Source organism: Microtus oregoni, unplaced genomic scaffold (assembly GCF_018167655.1).
Source record: "Microtus oregoni isolate MIOR12 unplaced genomic scaffold, Mior012 000018F_ref0000195, whole genome shotgun sequence".
Classification (NCBI taxonomy): Eukaryota; Metazoa; Chordata; class Mammalia; order Rodentia; family Cricetidae; genus Microtus; species Microtus oregoni.
In genome coordinates this window covers 36,207,124-36,223,519 of record NW_024543077.1, presented here as the reverse complement: position 1 = coordinate 36,223,519, position 16,396 = coordinate 36,207,124, and the positions used below count along the sequence as shown (strand labels likewise).

General features: G+C 45.1%; 1 protein-coding gene across 6 annotated transcripts in view; it reads left to right on the top strand.

Moving 5' to 3' along the window:
• Positions 1–16,396, top strand: part of Hecw2 (HECT, C2 and WW domain containing E3 ubiquitin protein ligase 2) — a 307,191-nt gene that overhangs the window by 250,590 nt on the left and 40,205 nt on the right. For all 6 annotated transcript variants that reach the window (XM_041668108.1, XM_041668110.1, XM_041668109.1 and 3 more), the window contains 2 exons: positions 12,065–12,185; positions 13,588–13,701. In XM_041668108.1, coding sequence (XP_041524042.1) covers positions 12,065–12,185; positions 13,588–13,701 — 235 coding nt within the window. The remainder of the gene's footprint in view (positions 1–12,064; positions 12,186–13,587; positions 13,702–16,396) is intronic.

Sequence of the window (16,396 nt, the reverse complement as noted above, 5' to 3'; positions counted from 1 at the left end):
TGCCTTTTTAAGGAACGGGCTTCCTTGTGAGTTCGTCGGCTGACGGATAATAAATAGGAGGATGAGTGTTAGCAGTGTAACGTAAGATGCATTCTTAGAAGACGTTCTTGGAATCCCAGCCTGAAAATAATGACACCTTTGGCTTAGGCTTGTCCCCAGCTAGCTCTTATAACTCAAATTCACCTGCTTCTATGTTCTGTGTTCTGCCACGTGGCTTTTACCTTTTCCCAGTAAAGCAAGGCCTACTTACTCTGAGTCTGCTTAGCAAATCACCTTTCTTCTTCCCAGAGTTCTCTCTCTCCCTGGAAATCCTGCCTATCCTCTCCTGCCTAGCTATTGGCCATCCAGCTCTTTATTAAACCGATCAGAAGGTTCCTTGGCAAAGACGCATCTTCACAGTGTACACAAATATTTTGCAACAGTATAATGCATCCTGCTGTAGATTTTTGCTTTTCGTTTTGCTATCTAATGCCTAATGTTTCTTGGGAAATATTAGGCACAAAAATACTAGTTGAGCTTTTTTTGACTTAGAGTTTGGTTGAGACCAGGCGGTGGTGTCACACACCTTTAATCCCAACAGTTGGGAGGCAGAGGCAGGCAGATCTCTGTGAGTTCGAGGCCAGCCTGGTCTACAAGAGCTAGTTCCAGGACAGGCTCCAAAGCTACAGAGAAACCCTGTCTCGAAAAACCAAAACCAAACAAACAAAAACAAGCAAAAAAAAGTTTGGGTTGAGGGTACAGTTTTGATAGACAATAAAAATAATGTCTCCACTCTTAAGAAATAATACAGAATTTAAATTATTTGCTATAATGGACTTGGGCATTTTCCTCCTGTTGTATGAGATGGTGCTGGGGAGATGAATGGACAGATGGAACGTGGTGATAAGTGAAAACGTATCTGAACTCTGTTGGAAGAGACAGATGTGAATTAAGGGGTCGTAAACAGCTGGGGTGTGTGGATGATACACGTGGAACTTGGCAGAAGTGAATTTTTAGGGAAGACAGCCACGATGTTGACAGATTATCAACTGTATCTTTATCTTAGGTAGTGTTGTTCAGACTTCTGTAGAATTTAAAGCTATTTCAGTCAAAATGCAGACTTCAGGTGTGCCTGAAAGCTATGGTGCTCTTTCATGTGCGACACATGTCCTCACACCGTGCTCTGAGAGTATAGCTGCCGTCTAATTGAACACCGCGAACAGGAAAAGCCCTATTAATTCATCCACGTAACACAGATTTATTGAGCATCCAACTCTGAGCCAAGCACCTAGCCAGACCGTGGTGGTTTAGAGATGAACGGTGTGGTCTCTGCTTTTGAAGGGCTCGTGGTGAGGGAGTGAGTCAGCGGAGACTCTGAAGCCCAGTGGGCGATGCTGTCATGGTGAGACATCTGGGAACACAGGTGTGGGAACAGTTGTCCAGGGAAGATGAAGGGTGTGGGGCAGCCTTGAAGGACAGGTGAGTGACTAGAAATTTGCTAGGCAGGGCTGGAAATTTCACTGGGCGATAGTGTACTTGCTTAGCTCTGGGATTGGTCCCTCGCAATAGCTGTGTGGAGGAAGGGCAGAGAAACAAAACCCTGGAGAACTAGAAATTTCCCAGATGAACCGAAGACAGAAAGACATTCTGGCTAGACGGGTGAGCACGCACTGAGCATGGACGGGGAATGCTGAGGAGAAAGAGCAGCCGTGGAAGGCAGCTCTCAAGATTCAGGCTGGAAATCCAGGCCAGATTGAGGTCTTTCTATGTGACCTACTCAGTTCACACCCTGCTTTGGCAAAGGTCCTTAATAACTTCGTGAATTTCAACCCAGTGGCCTGTCTTTGGACCCCATCTTGAGCATCTGGCTCTGCTCTATTTTTTATTTATTTATTTATTTTTTAATTTTCGAGACAGGGTTTCTCCGTAGCTTTTTTGGTTCCGGTCCTGGAACTAGCTCTTGTAGACCAGGCTGGCCTCGAACTCACAGAGATCCGCCTGCCTCTGCCTCCCGAGTGCTGGGATTAAAGGCGTGTGCCACCACCGCCCGGCATGGCTCTGCTCTAACCATGCCTTGAAAACTGACCTTTGGTGAAACCTCTGAAGCTCTACAAAAACTAAAATGCCAGCGATATCCGATTTTATGAAGATCAGTTTGATGGCAGGAGGGAAGATGACAGAGTTTGAAGGACTGGAGGCCGAGCAGTCACTTGAGAGAGGGTCACGTGACATATGGTAAAGGACTGGACTTGGAAGGCAGAGGTGAGGGAGACACAGGGACAAAGGAATGGGACATGTGACTCGCTGAGCTGTCAGGACCGAGCCCAGGTAAGGAAAAGCCGAAGCAGGTCAGAAGGTCTTCTTGCCCATGATGTCCAGCAGATATCTGTGCCACTTGCCAAGAAAACAAGAAGATTTAACTTAAAAAGAAATGTAAAATGAGTGTGACTCGTTGCGAGTTTTAGTAAGACATTTTGGGGGCTCCCAATCTGAGATCCCCAAAGACAAGTGGAAAATGCAGTTAGGAGATACCAAAGACAAGTGGACCATGCAGACTGACAGCAAGAACTTGAGTTTCCTGAGAACTGAATCCTGAAGTATAGAGGAAGCATTGAGAAGATAAAGCAGGATGGTCACGTGGAGAACTCTAGTATCTAAGGGCCCTGCTAAGGTGGAGGGGTGGATCTGGGGTAGAACTAGGAACATGCTTCCACAGGTGTCCATTTTCAAGGAGGTGTGGCTAATAAAGCCAAATGCTGAGAGGACTCAGGAAGAAGGAAGTCCTAAGAGAGACCCAGAATGTGAAACTCGGTTATCCCTGCCAAAGCAGGCTCTCGAAACCAGTGGACGGTATGTGGGATTGTGCCGGGTACAGCGTGGCGCGTGGTGCTGAGTGGATGCCACGAGTGCGGGATGCTCTTTTTATAAAGTGCGGTTGTCCCCAAGACAAAGTTGGACGGTAGTCAGAAGCAGGAAAACTGAAGGAAGGGACTCTCGGCTGGAGAAGCTGCAGGCGTGTGCACACAGGTCTCAGGGGATGCCGATGGAGGCAGAAGCCTCTGCCGCTGCCGTCGAACCTTTGAGAAGGTTACAGTATACCACAGGCAGAAGCACACACAGATCAGCATCAGAGCAGTTGGAGAGAGACACGTATGTGGATGAAAGAAGATCTCTGTCTGACACTCCGGCTAAGTTTACTGGTGTAGAGGGACGTCAGGATTCACAGCTGGCCTCAGTGAGTTCTTTTATCAGTGGAGAACCTTTGGGTCAGTGTATCTCCTGCCAGAACTTTGAATTTCCTTTTGTAATAAAAATGGGTATAGTTATAATCACCTCACTTTTGACTTTTTTTTTTTTTGTGGCGGCAGCCGTGGGGGATACCTTGCACTGCAAATATCCAGTAAACATTATTATTTTTTCTTTCTTTCTGGAACTATGTACAATAGTACGCTTTGTCCCTCCATGAGCCATTCATCACTGGCAGATAGGAGTCCATTTTTTTCTTGACTTGCTAGCTTGGCTGGTTTAGGCGTTGAATCATCCGGAGAGGTCTTTGTCTTCACTAAGATGTTTGGTAAAGCTGTCAGCGGACTGTCTTTTTTGTCTTGCTGTTTTATGATTAAACAAGTGAAACCATGTGGGATTTGTTCATCCCCGTTTTTCTAGGCATTTCCAAGGTTCTTCTTCCCTAAGAAAAACGTAGACCCCCCCCCCCAAGAATCTGTCTTCTGAGCCCTCACACAAGCATGCTCTTTGAGACCGCCTGAGCGTCCTCTTGTCCTGCGCAGACATTCCAAATGGTGACAGACCACAGTCTTCCCTTAGCATCCCAGATGTACGCAAATAATTTGTGGCAGTAATAGAGTGTGTTCTGGAAACTCAGGGTTAAACATTTTCCAATGACATGTGTAATCCGGCCATATCTAAATTGCTAGCGGTGTTTGTGGTGGTTTTAATTTGCAGGAAAAAATCATCTCCGTATTCTTGGCGGCTCTGTCCCAGCGGGCTTGGTTTGGTGTTGAGATGGGGTGCGCTGTCTGATAGGAGCGGAGGCAACCGTAATGATACCCCGTGAGCAGAGCCAGGCCTCGCTACCCTCCTTCCCCTGCGGAGGAATCTTTGTTCCTGAGAATGACTTCTGCTCCTGCCAGGCCCTTTGCTGGCTGTGGAAAATCAACATTTCAAAAATAACTTTTTGAGTGGCCTGGTCCCGTCCGTGCGACTAGAATTTCACCCATTTTAGTGGTTTGAGAATGGGATTGTGAAAATGATGACAATAATAAATTTTAACGCTCTTCACTCTGAGTGCCCAGGAACCTGGTAACCTTTCCATATTTTTCCTCATCCCGAGCACATTTGCTTGTCTTTTCGAGAGAAGAGGGGCTTTGGAAACACTGACTCACTGCTTTCCGCGGCTGGGAGAGAGTGTTCACCTAAAACTCGTCAAAATTTTGGAATGCGAAGGCTTGTTTTTCTAGGGCCGTTATAACGCCAGTCCAACCTCAGCTGCGTCCGAAGGAAAGGATCTCTGCAAACACCGTGTGGTTTGCTGTGCCAAATAGGAAACCAGCAAGTTTGCCTCAGGGCACATCTCTGGGAAGGTAGATGCAGTGGCACCTGATTTGTCTAATATATTGGAGATTTACTTTCTGGTCTGCATTTCCCAGGGGATTAAAACTAGGTGTCAATGGCATGAGAATTTATCTAGCACCACGTTTATTGAAATCCCTCCTGTGTATTATTTTTCCCCATGTTTTCATATCTGTGGCACATGGAGGTGCTGCCTCGTGGGTGTAAGGGGTCCTTGGGTCCGAATGTGGTTCACAACTGTGGTGGCTTCACCGGAACTGGAGCAGTTGGAGCTACAAGCAGCGTGAGGTCACGGGACTCGCAGCCCTGAGGAGCCTCCTGGGTCTTCATCAGGGTCGCCTCAATGGAACAGACCATGAGAGGGTTTATTTCCCTTTAAAGGATCTTTTCTTCTCATGAATTCTTGAATATGACTGGCCACGGGTATTACCTTCTCCTCTTAGAGACATTTCTCTCTGTTCCTCCCTAACCCTCTGTTGACAGAGTTTCTGTCCCACCGGGTCCCGCAGTCTTTCAGTCCCAAGGAAACACACAGAGGTCTACATTAATTGTAAACTGATTGGCCCATTAGCCCAGGCTTCTTATTAACTCTTATAACTTATGTTAACCCATAATTCTTCTTTGTGTTAGCCACATGGCTTGGTACCTTTTTTGGCGAGGCAGTCTCATCTTGCTTGCTCTGTGTCTAGGTGACTACTGCAAACTGAATCTTTCCTCTTCCCAGAATTCTCCTGTTCTCAATGCCCCGCCTCTACTTCCTACCTGGTTGTTTCACCTATACTTCCTGCCTGGCTACTGGCCAATCAGCATTTTATTAAACAAGTACAAGAAACATATCTTTACAGGGTAAAACCATTGTCCCATAGCAGCCCTCCTCATTCTCTTCCCTCTCTTCTCAGTACTGTTATAATATGACTATTATTTTTATCATTTTTATTCATATAGTATATATTGATCAAATCTAACCACCAGTACTCTCTTCTGACTATCCCTACTACCCTTACCCACCTCCCTCTGAATTTCATGTCCTCTTTTTATTTTTTTGTTATTAATAACCCCCTGAATCCAGTTAGTGTAGATAGTTCATTTTTTATTAATCTTCATTGGCCTCACCCCTGGAACTGCCAGGATAGGGTGTCTATTATTGGCATACCCCTCAGCGTTCCCCTTTTTAATAAGATACTTCTTGGCCAAGTCTGAAAAAGCGCAGTTCTCAATCTGCTCTCAGTAAATGGTAGGAGCCAAGCCTAACGGCTGAGATCCACAATCCCAGCTACTTCGAGAGATGGCAAGTTAAAAGTTCTACCTTCCAAGTGAGTTCTAGGGTAACCTGGGCAACTTAGTGAGACCTTGTCAAAGTAAAAATGAAAAAGTAAGCTGAGTATGCAGCTAGGTGATAGATTACTTGTCTGACAAATACATGAGACCTCACATTTAATCCCCAGAATCCCTCCCAAAAAAGCAAAAAAAAAAAAAATGGAAAATTAAGTAGTATGTATAGGAATATCCATAGATCTAAGGCTTTTGCTACTCTTGAAAAATAGGCAATAGATATGAGGACTTACATATTATGTTTCGTCTAAACTATGCCTAGGGTGCTCCCCCTCTAAGAACATTCTACTGTGCTCCAGATAAGACTGTCTGGACATTGTTGTGATGCTCGTTGGCTTGTTCTGTGTTACTAATGGGGAATTGAGGTGACATATTTGTACAGTGTGTGAGGATGTGTTGCTGTGATTGGTGAAATCAAAAGCTGAATGGCCAATAGTTAGGCAGGAGAGGATAGATGGGACTTCCTGGGAGAGAGAGGAAGAGGAGGAGGAATCTAGGCACAGAATTCACCAGCAGATGAACAAGTTGGACATGCTGTTCACAATGGCCGAACTTAGATGACTAGAAACAGGGTAATTATATTATAAGGGCTAGTTGGGGCCAAGCCTACGCTAAAGGCCAAGCTTTCATTATTAATAAGAAGTCCCCATGTCATTATTTGGGGGCTGGTGATCCAAAGGTAGTTCAACAAGAAAGCTTGCTATAAGGGATTGAGGGGAAAGTGTGTGTGTGTGTGTGTGTGTGTGTGTAAGTAAAAGGAACCAAGGAAGAAGGGAGCCTCTAAGCTGTGCTAGGGCCAAAGCCTAGAGTTATGTACTCAGGGTTCAACTCCCTTCAGAAAAGAGCATAAATCCAACCGGATTCCAGGATCCAGAAGCAGAAAAACACAGACTTGTCCAGAATTTGATGCCAAAATTTTTCTAGTGTCATCTGAGATACTTTGTCAGATAGAGTTTTATAGTTGGGAACTATGCAGTGTTGTATGGAAAACAGACAGAGAGGGTACGAGAGTTCTTAAGATCTACCTAGCAGTGACGAAGAGAAGCAGCCGTAAGAGCTGTTAAGGAAAAAACATGTTCCCGCAAATATTTAACATAGTACTCATCATCCACGAAGTCTGTTCTCCACGGGATCACTTGCTAGAAGCATCTTTTTCCATATAGTTCCCTTTGGTAAGAGCTGAGAGCAAGGGCCTTCGGGTGCAGTTGTGGTTAACATACATTTCTCTCAGCTCAGCCTTCCAAGAACATTTTTTTGGTTTCTTGAAGCAAAATAACCTCATTCTTTCCTGGGAAGCTCTTGGCAGTTGAGCCTGATTTGTAGTGATTATATGACAGTTGTTTTGGGAATGATGGCTCATATCTAGAATCCCAGGCCCCGGAATGGGGAGGCAGGACGATTTGAAGTTTTTCAAGTCCCAGGCTAGCCTGGGCTATATAGCAAGACCCTGCTACCCTACTTCTCAAAATACTTACCCATAAACAGACAGTTTTGTAAGTTATGTTAAATAATATATCAGTAAAATTTCTATTTTTCTTTTTGAATTTACTCTAATAACACTGTCCTTTCCCAAAACAAAATTAACTCCTAAGAACTAATATGGATAATATTTGTTCAAAACTATAGATGGTCAGAATTCTATTCCTACTTTACAATGAGGAACCCAGTCTTCCGGCCACCCCTGAAGCAACTCCCACGAAGCTCTAGTCTGTTTCCAATATATGATACTTAGCTCCCTGAGTCTGGCATCCATGTTAGGGCCAGATCAACCTCTGGGATTATATAGCTCTTTCACTATTAATTTTGTTGAAAAACTATTCATGATCCATGACTTCCTGTATTGAAGAACGACGTCCTACCACGTAGACTCAGTTGCAAGCCCCACACGGGATCCCGTCCTTGTCTGTGTCCCATTGCCTACCTGTTTGTTCTGGGTCCCTCAGACAGGTCTTTCCTGGACTGCCTAGCTCGTCTCCTGGCTCGCAAGAGAATCTGTACTCTACTACTAACCTTTCAAATCCTGCTTCAGACCCCTCTAAAAAAAAATCATGTGTCTTCCCCATCTCAATAAGTTTCTTACCTACAGGTTCTGAGCTCTGTGTGGTGGTGCATGCCTGTAATCCCAGCACTTATGCCCGGTTACAGAGTGAGTTTGTTTACTTATTTTTTTATTTATTTATTTATTTTCGAGACAGAGTTTCTCTGTAGCTTTGGAACCTGTCCTAGAACTACCTCTTGTAAACCAGGCTGGCCCAGCCCCAGGCTGGGCTACGGGAGACTTGAAAACAGATATAGAAATTGACAAATTGACAAAGGCCAACAGTACTTACTGTTTACTGTCGTTTTCAGTGAATCACATGTGATTATTTTTCATAACAGAACTATTAGCGATGGGATGCTCACCTTGAACCATTGCTGTTACCAGGCTCTCGATGGTTAAGTCCCTGAGCTGGAGTGTAAATGGAGGCGGAGCTAACTTTTCATTTATCGGTATTGAGAGTGACAGGGTGCATGGTGGGACTTCCCACGGCCTAGCTTGAGTTATACAGGCGTAGTAATTACTTCTTAAAGTCATCAACTAGACGAATGATGTTTCTTTTTGAGGCTATAAAGAGTTTTCATTCAGTCTTTGAGCTTTATTTCCTGTTCCCCATCGACGACTCCTGTTGACGCAAATTTGTTGTGGCTACTTTCTGGGCTTTTGGGTGACAGCGTAGAGCTCCTTGCAACTTTCTTGGGTGTCCTGAGTGGCCCAGTGTTGCGTCGTCTTGACCTCCATGCACCCAGCAGCAGCCCTGTGCTCCCGCGGCTCCTGTCCATTTGTGGAGCACACAGGCAGCCACTGCCCAGTGTGAGCTACTGGACGCTGCCCACATGTCTCACAGCTTTCTGTTGAGCTTGCTTTCTGTAAGCCATTCTTCAGCTTGGCTGCCTTTTGGAATCATCTGGAGAGCTGCAGAAAACACGGAGGCCTGGATCCTGCCCCCACAGATTCTGATGTCATGGTTTGGGCAGTGGCTTGCACTTTGGAATTTTTTAAAGTTCCCTCAGAGACTCTGACGTGCCCTCAAGGTCGAGTGCTTAGGATTCTCCTTTATTTCCTGGATTTTGTAAGGTTGAGTTTATTTGTTTTCTTCATGACTTAACTCTTAGCTCTTTGAAGGAAAGGTTTATAACTCTGCAGACAAGCTTCTAAGACTGGTCAGGAGCCGGTCTTGTGACTATCCATCCCTGAAGCTCCAACATGTTTGCCTATGTGTTGAGGATGTATTTCCATAACATGAACAGCCAGCACACAGAAGACTTCTAGTGATCGACACTGCACAGGGTCATGCATGCACAAACCTGTCTTATCCACAGGAATTAGCTGATCCCTCACGCAAACGCAGGAGCTCTCCTGTCCAGGGGCTGTAGAGAGCATCCCTGACTGTTGCATCCAACTCAATATTCACAAAGCCTCCTGTGTCCCTTGACTACCAACGTCACCCTCCCCATACACACTGCTTTTAGCATCCAATAGACCTTGTCAAATCCCAAATTCCTGTTCCTGGGGTAGGATTTGCGCATGAAGCTGCTTCCTCGTTTTCTTCCGTCAGAGTGATGATGGAGACCTTAATGGCCCCTTCAGAGGCTCTGTGTGAGGACTTCTCAAGACTCCCACTATGGAAAGTGCCGCAATATCCCCAGCGGATAGCAGGTGCTTATCTGACAACAGCTATCATTATTATTAAGAAACGCTGTTATCATCAGAGCTCCCCATCCCCCCCACCCCCCTTTGCTTTTCTACTGGTGCTAATTTGTATTTCGCATGCGCGGGGTTCCTCTGAGTCACCCACACTCCTGACTAGTTCTTATCCCCTCAGGCCTCAGTTGCTGTCTAAACTCCTAACTGCTTCTCCGCCCTTCCGTCCTCCTTCCTCTTTTCCACCCTACATCTGCCCTCCGCCCTCCGCTGAGAATTTCTCTAACCAAATCCCACTTCGGCATTCTTCCCTTTCCTTTCCTCAGTGGTCTATAAAGGAGCCCCGCCCCCTATTCCCTAACACCAGCGGCAGGATTTTTAAATCTCTCTCCTAACTGACTTCAGCCCTTGTCTCTCCGGTATGCCCTCCATAGCATCTGAACACACATTCAGTATCTAGTCCCATTCTTTCTGCTGTGAACAGGCATAAAATTCAGAGTCTTTTCTAGTCACAAGTTTAGTGGTACTGAATCTTCTCATTGTAGTGACCAAATACCAGACATTAAAAACCTTAAGACAGGGAAGGTTTATTCGGGCTTATAGTTAGAGGGGATACAGTACCGCTGGGTCAAGGAAGACGTGGTGGCAGGGGCAGGTGGTGGCTGCTTTTATTGATTGCATCCTCAGTCAAAAGCCGAGAGATGGATCTCAGGTACGAAGCCCTCTTCTTTCTCCACGGCTAGACCCCAGCCCCTGAAATGGTGCCACTCACATTTAGGGTGGGTCCCCCTACCTCAATTAACCAGAGCTAGAAATTCCATCGCTGGCTTGCCCAGAGGTTTGTCTCCATGGTGATTGTAGATCCTATCTGCTTGGCAATTAACCACTTAGGCTCCAATTAAGCTCCTCCCTGAGGTCTTTTCCATTTTGATCCCTACACACACACACACACACACACACACACACACACACACACACATATTACTGCTCTGTGACATCACCATTATCTCCTATACCACTGGTCTCAAAGGCAAACACCTAGGCAATCAGATAGCCCGTGCCCCTGAGTGGATCCAAGGAAGTGGAGTCCGAGGAAGCAGCATCCTCAAGGAGGCTCAAGCCAGTTGTAAAATTTCTCCTAATTTTCAAGAGAAAAACATGTGTTTCCTTACCTTGAAATTGCCTCATTTTTAAATGCTGGCGATGAATCTAGTCATCTAGTCTTATTTATTTATTTGTTTATTTATTTATTTATTTTAATGTAGGGGGCAAACAAAGTAGACATTCGAGACTGGATATAGCCCCAGGGCTATAATTTTTATCTCCTCTGTTTTAGGGTTTGTATCCCTACTAGTTTAAGACCTAATTATTTAATATGTTTTATTTCTGTCTTCTCAACCAGGACATCCATTGTTGACTATAACGCAAGACTAGCAATAATAATAAATAGCCATCCTAGCTACCTCATTTGTTAAAGAAATTTCTGCTAAGCAGGATGGCTCAGGCCTGTAATTGTAGCCTATATAATTGAGGCACAGGCAGGGGAATGGAAAATTCGAGGCCAGTCTAGGCTAACTAACAAGCTTCTGTCTCAACAGAACAAATAACAACACACACACACAACACATCAAATAAAAAATTTCATGGAACTCGAATGCTGTGTAAGGAGCGAGATAGGAATTTGTTTTCTGCTTCCTTTCACTGAGATGGGAAATATTTCATGGAAGCAGCCGGTGTTTATTTCATGCGTCGGTTCCCGATTCCCCTGGTCATCACCAGTCCAACATTCCAACATGTAACCTAATCCCCTGGGACACACGGATTTTTCTGTGGAAAGAGGAAGAAATCATGTCGTATTTACACCTTATTAATAATACTTTATTAATAACGAATGGCGTATTTTTAATCTATAGCTATTGGCAGTACTCGACACATTGGAAATACAGTAAATACTAATAATGCTTATTCTTCGTGCAGCTCCAAGATATACATTCCTCCCACAACTCTGTTTTTAGATTAATCTCTTATCCTACAATATAAAATAAGTGTAATTGTATTTCTAAGATCATTCTTAAATATACTGCCTATCTAAAAACACTTTCGCCGGGCTCCGTGAGACTTCCTTTAGAGCTTCCATGATATTGTTTCTTCTGCAAGCAAAGATAATTCATCCTGACTAGTTATCCTTAGACATGAATAACTCTTTGACTCATTCTGGTTTGGATGGAAAAGGGGAACATATCTGAGAAACAGTGAGCGTATTTGGCTGCTTAACCGGGATCTTCATTCTCAGTCAAAAAGCAACCAAGGAGAATTTCCCCTAAGACCTTCCTTAAGCTCTGCTAAGGCCTTCACCGTTGGAGAGGGTGGAGGAGGGGTGATGTCTCGGTTTTCTTTGCTAACTTGTGGCAGTTTTTCGTGGTGTTGGGACGATGCTGGCACAGAGCGCGGATCCAGCTTGTCCTCCTTTGGTTGCTACAGGTACTCAGCGTGCCAATGCCCGGGCTCCAGCCCCTTACAAGAGAGATTTTGAAGCCAAACTGAGGAACTTTTACAGGAAGTTAGAAACGAAAGGATATGGACAAGGCCCGGGGAAATTAAAGTAAGTAGAAATGACGCAAACCACGTGGTTTAGAGGTGATGGATGGGTAGGAGCAGTTGTGAGTTTGAAAAATTGGGCGTCGCATGAGTCTATTTTCTTGGGCATGATTCTTTCAGAAATTGTAAATTACACTCTAATGATGTAAAATGTTCAGGAATTAAACGCTAGTAAGCTTGTGGTTTTCAATCAGGCTAGGCCTGTGTAAAACAACATGCAAAATCCAAAATTGATGACTTTTTTCTCTCTCTCTGCTGGCCTATCTGATATTTGTGAGATGTGTCATTATCACAGTGTTTTATGCCACATGTTACTAGTTCCAGGTCAACATGAGCACAGGATAATAACCAGCCCTATTCGTTCTGTGAAACAAATCTCACTTGAACAACAGAACCTGTCGTGAATGCTGTGTCTGCCTCTTTAGCCACCTCCCTTGCTTGTCCAGAGATCTTCTCATCCCTGTGTGCCTCTTTCCTGTCTTCCTACCTCTGTGTCCCCACTTGAGCTCACTGTCCCACCTGTGAGAAGACAGGAAGATAGGGGAGGGACAGTCACCTTGTACCCTGAGAGTCCAGGGGAGGTCCAGCCCCCATGCTCACTGCCCCAGGCACAGGAATGTTGGCTTGGTCAATTCCACTTTTATCGGCCCCAACTCCATATCTCTCTGAACTGCTTCTATCATATTTGAATTACCAAGATCTTCATAAGTTCAGGCTCCCTGTCATGTCCTCGTTGCTCTTGACATTAAGGGTAATTTGATGCCTGCAGAAGATGGCTTCAGTTGTCATCATCACAGGAGATTGTCACAAGCTTCACTTATTTTTCTCTACCCCTTAGGAAGTCTCAAGGTTCACAAAATATTTAAAATCCAGTATAATTGTAAACTCTTTTGCTTTGCAGCACACACACACACACACACACACACACACACACACCCTCCTGGTTCTCACTGGGCATGAGTAATTGAATTCTATGCTAGGTGCATTCCAGACTTTAAAAATTACCTCATAGTGTTGTTCTTTCTTTAGTAAGATATCTCTGTCTCTCCCTGTCTCCCTCTCCCTTCGCTACCCCCCGCCGTGTGTGTGTGTGTGTGTGTGTGTGTGTGTGTGTGTGTGTGTGATGACCACTTCCCTTCTGGGATCCATGTCTTGGCCACTCAGAAAGGACCCGTGGATTTTTTTCACAGGTCACGGGTTTTACCCATGATGGTCTCAAGTAACTTTTGCTCTTGGCTGTGAAAGAGTTAAAGCCAGATGTGTACTCAAGTGCAGATGGCAAGGGCATTAAAGCAGCTTCCCTCCTCGCCTCGTTGATTGTGGCAAACAGAAATCATAAGGCAAGAAAGATAAGGCACAGGAAGTAATCTCTTAATGCACTTTTCCAATCGCCTCTCCGCGGACAGGTTAATTATCCGAAGGGACCACTTGTTAGAAGATGCTTTTAACCAGATTATGGGCTACTCCAGAAAAGACCTGCAGAGGAATAAGCTGTACGTCACCTTCGTTGGGGAAGAAGGGTAAGTAGAACAGAGAAGTGGTCTATGCAACCCAGGCTGTGGCTACAGAGCGGATGTTTCTCCGCATCTGTGGTTCCCAAAACAGGAAGTCCTTCTGGCAGGAAGTGTTGGTCTCACATGCTTAAACATTTTGTCCTTTTTTTTTTCTCCACTTCCCCTGGTTTTTAAATCATTTGACATAGAATTTTTTTTTTAATTAAAATAACTGTTACCTGTAATTCATTGTTTCAGTTAGAAGGCCAGTGTGGTTGTTTTTCTTTTATCTCTCCCATCTTTTTTGAAGGGGAAAAGTGGAACTTTGAGGGGGAGGGAACAGGAACTATAGTTTACATCTTGTTTTCCACCCCAGTGCACTGCGTAGAATGTGTGTCACCTGTTAAATAAGCCCCCTAGTTCAGATCCATCCTGCCGCTCTGCCCGGAAGTGCCCACAGCAATTGCACCAATGCCTTTGCTCTGTTTTCCCCACCCCCAGTTCTCTTCCCTTGGAAGGGCAGCATACCTCCCCATAGAACCACCTCTTGTAAACAAACCATGCAACCTGACTCCTCCGTGAGTGTGCTCATCTAGATAAGGGTTGGGAAACAAAGGCCTGGGGCTCCCACACTTGAATCTGCTGCAACCCAGGTAGACATAGCCTTTGTTAATAGACTGAAGCTTACATCCCTCCCAGGCCCCTCCTTCTTCCAACCTCAGGACTCAGTGCTTGCTTTGTAGCTTGTAGCTACTAGACACAATCTAAAAAGGTCACGCCCAGCCTTAATACACGAGGAGGTGCCCAGTCTCACTGCAACTTGATATGCCATATTTTATTGCTACTCACGGGAGATCTGCCCTTTCCTGGATAGAGAAGGAAGAGGAGGGGATTGGAAAGTGGGGGTGCGAATTGGGACGGGAGGATGGAGGTGGGGAGCCTGTCACCAGGAAGTAAAATAAATAGATGAATAGTTTTTAAAATGCCACACAGTCATCCAAACTCTGGCTGTGTTCTGTTTGACACTGTTGGCTTGGGTATTTGCTTGTTGAGCAGTGCTGAGGAGCTTGGAGCCTTGCAGATAAGCTACACCAGCTCTCTGAGGTATCCCTAGCCCTTGTCTAGATTTTATTTTGAGAGAGGGTTTTATCAAAACACACAAGCTGGCCTTGACTTAGTCCATAGCCCAGTGAGATCTCGACCGCCTTGTAACTGGGCTTCCAGGCCCGTGCTACCAAGCCCAGTAGTGCAGATCACTTTAAAAAACACCCCATTGAGTCTTACCCGGTAGTGAAGAAGGTTAAGGAACCATAGTAGTGATAGCCAACAACTTCCCTCCCCCCCCCAGCCCCGTATGTGGTAAATGGGGGGGGGGGGGGGGTTCAAAGTGCATCATGACCAAACCTGTCCATGGAACTAGAGAACAGCAAAACGAAGCCCCAAGCCCAAGCCTTAAGTCTTTCTTCTGATACCCTTGGACCAGACTGGGATTTAAGAAACACTCCTTATCTTCAGTCTGCCCGTGTCCCGTTCCCCCCTCCCTTGGAATGCATTTTAGCGTTCCAGATAGTGACTGAATGCATGAAGTTCGGGCTTCAGCCTACCTGAGACTTCAGCCTTCCGTGACTAATGTTGTGAGTGCACTTGGAACCCGTGTTAGTCTGTTTAAAGATGCAGGTGCGTGGCTGAAGACGGAGGCAAGTGTTGTTATCCTCCTCCCTGGTATGCAAGAGATGCCAAGCATTTCCTCACAGGATGAGTCTGGTTTAGGCGAGAATATTTTCTTCTCCCCGAACTCCAGCTGCCTTCTTTTATTATTAAACCACAGACTTTTTTTTTTTTTTTTTTTGACACACGATCTTGCTATGTTGCTCAGATTGGCCTTGAATGTTCAAGCAGAAGTGGCCTCAGCCTCCAAAGAGCTCGGAACCGGGCCCACGGATGTCCGTCAACACTTCTGGCTTAGGCCACCGTTTGTGAGGATCTCAGGCATACACTTCAGAAGCCCTAGTGAACGTGTTTGGCTTGAACAGATGTTTGTCAGGTGTGATCATCCTGAGTGGTCCCTACCATGTTCTGAGCCGATGATATCGGTTCCAAGCAGAGCTAGATTCCTTTCTGTGTGATGCCCAAGTGCTTCCTGCCCCTGTCTCTTGTCTACTTCCTATGACATCAGAGGGAAGACAGAGAGAGGATGCTTCGGGGGTGGTCTCAGTTGTCAGTAACAATCCCTTAATCTGCTCCCTCTCTGCATGGTGTTGACTCTGAGTTTCTGGACTCAGGCTCTATCATGAAAGTAGCCTTTAGATAGGATGGAAGATACAGGTCCTGTATTCCAGTTAGGGTGCTGAGAATACATCAGCTGGCTTTGAAAAATGAAAACAGAAACCTCAAAAACTACATTAAAGTTAAAAAATGAAAAGACTTTTCAAAGAATATCACATTAAAATATATTTCTCTCTGGGTTATAAAAAATGTTCACGTTTTCCCATTGTATTTTGGAAATGGAACTTTTCTGTTTCTCCAGATTCAGTGCTGTCAAATTATTTATTTTTTTTAAATTCTTTGAGTTTAAGCCTACTCTTTGGCATTTAAAAACATGTCTGTTGTTCAGACATTGGGTTTCTAGTTTTTCTTCAGTGCCACGTGTTGATTCTAGGCCCAGGACAAGAAGTGCATACAAGATGGAGCCTGAAGGGCCTCCCAGTGCCTTCCATAAAGT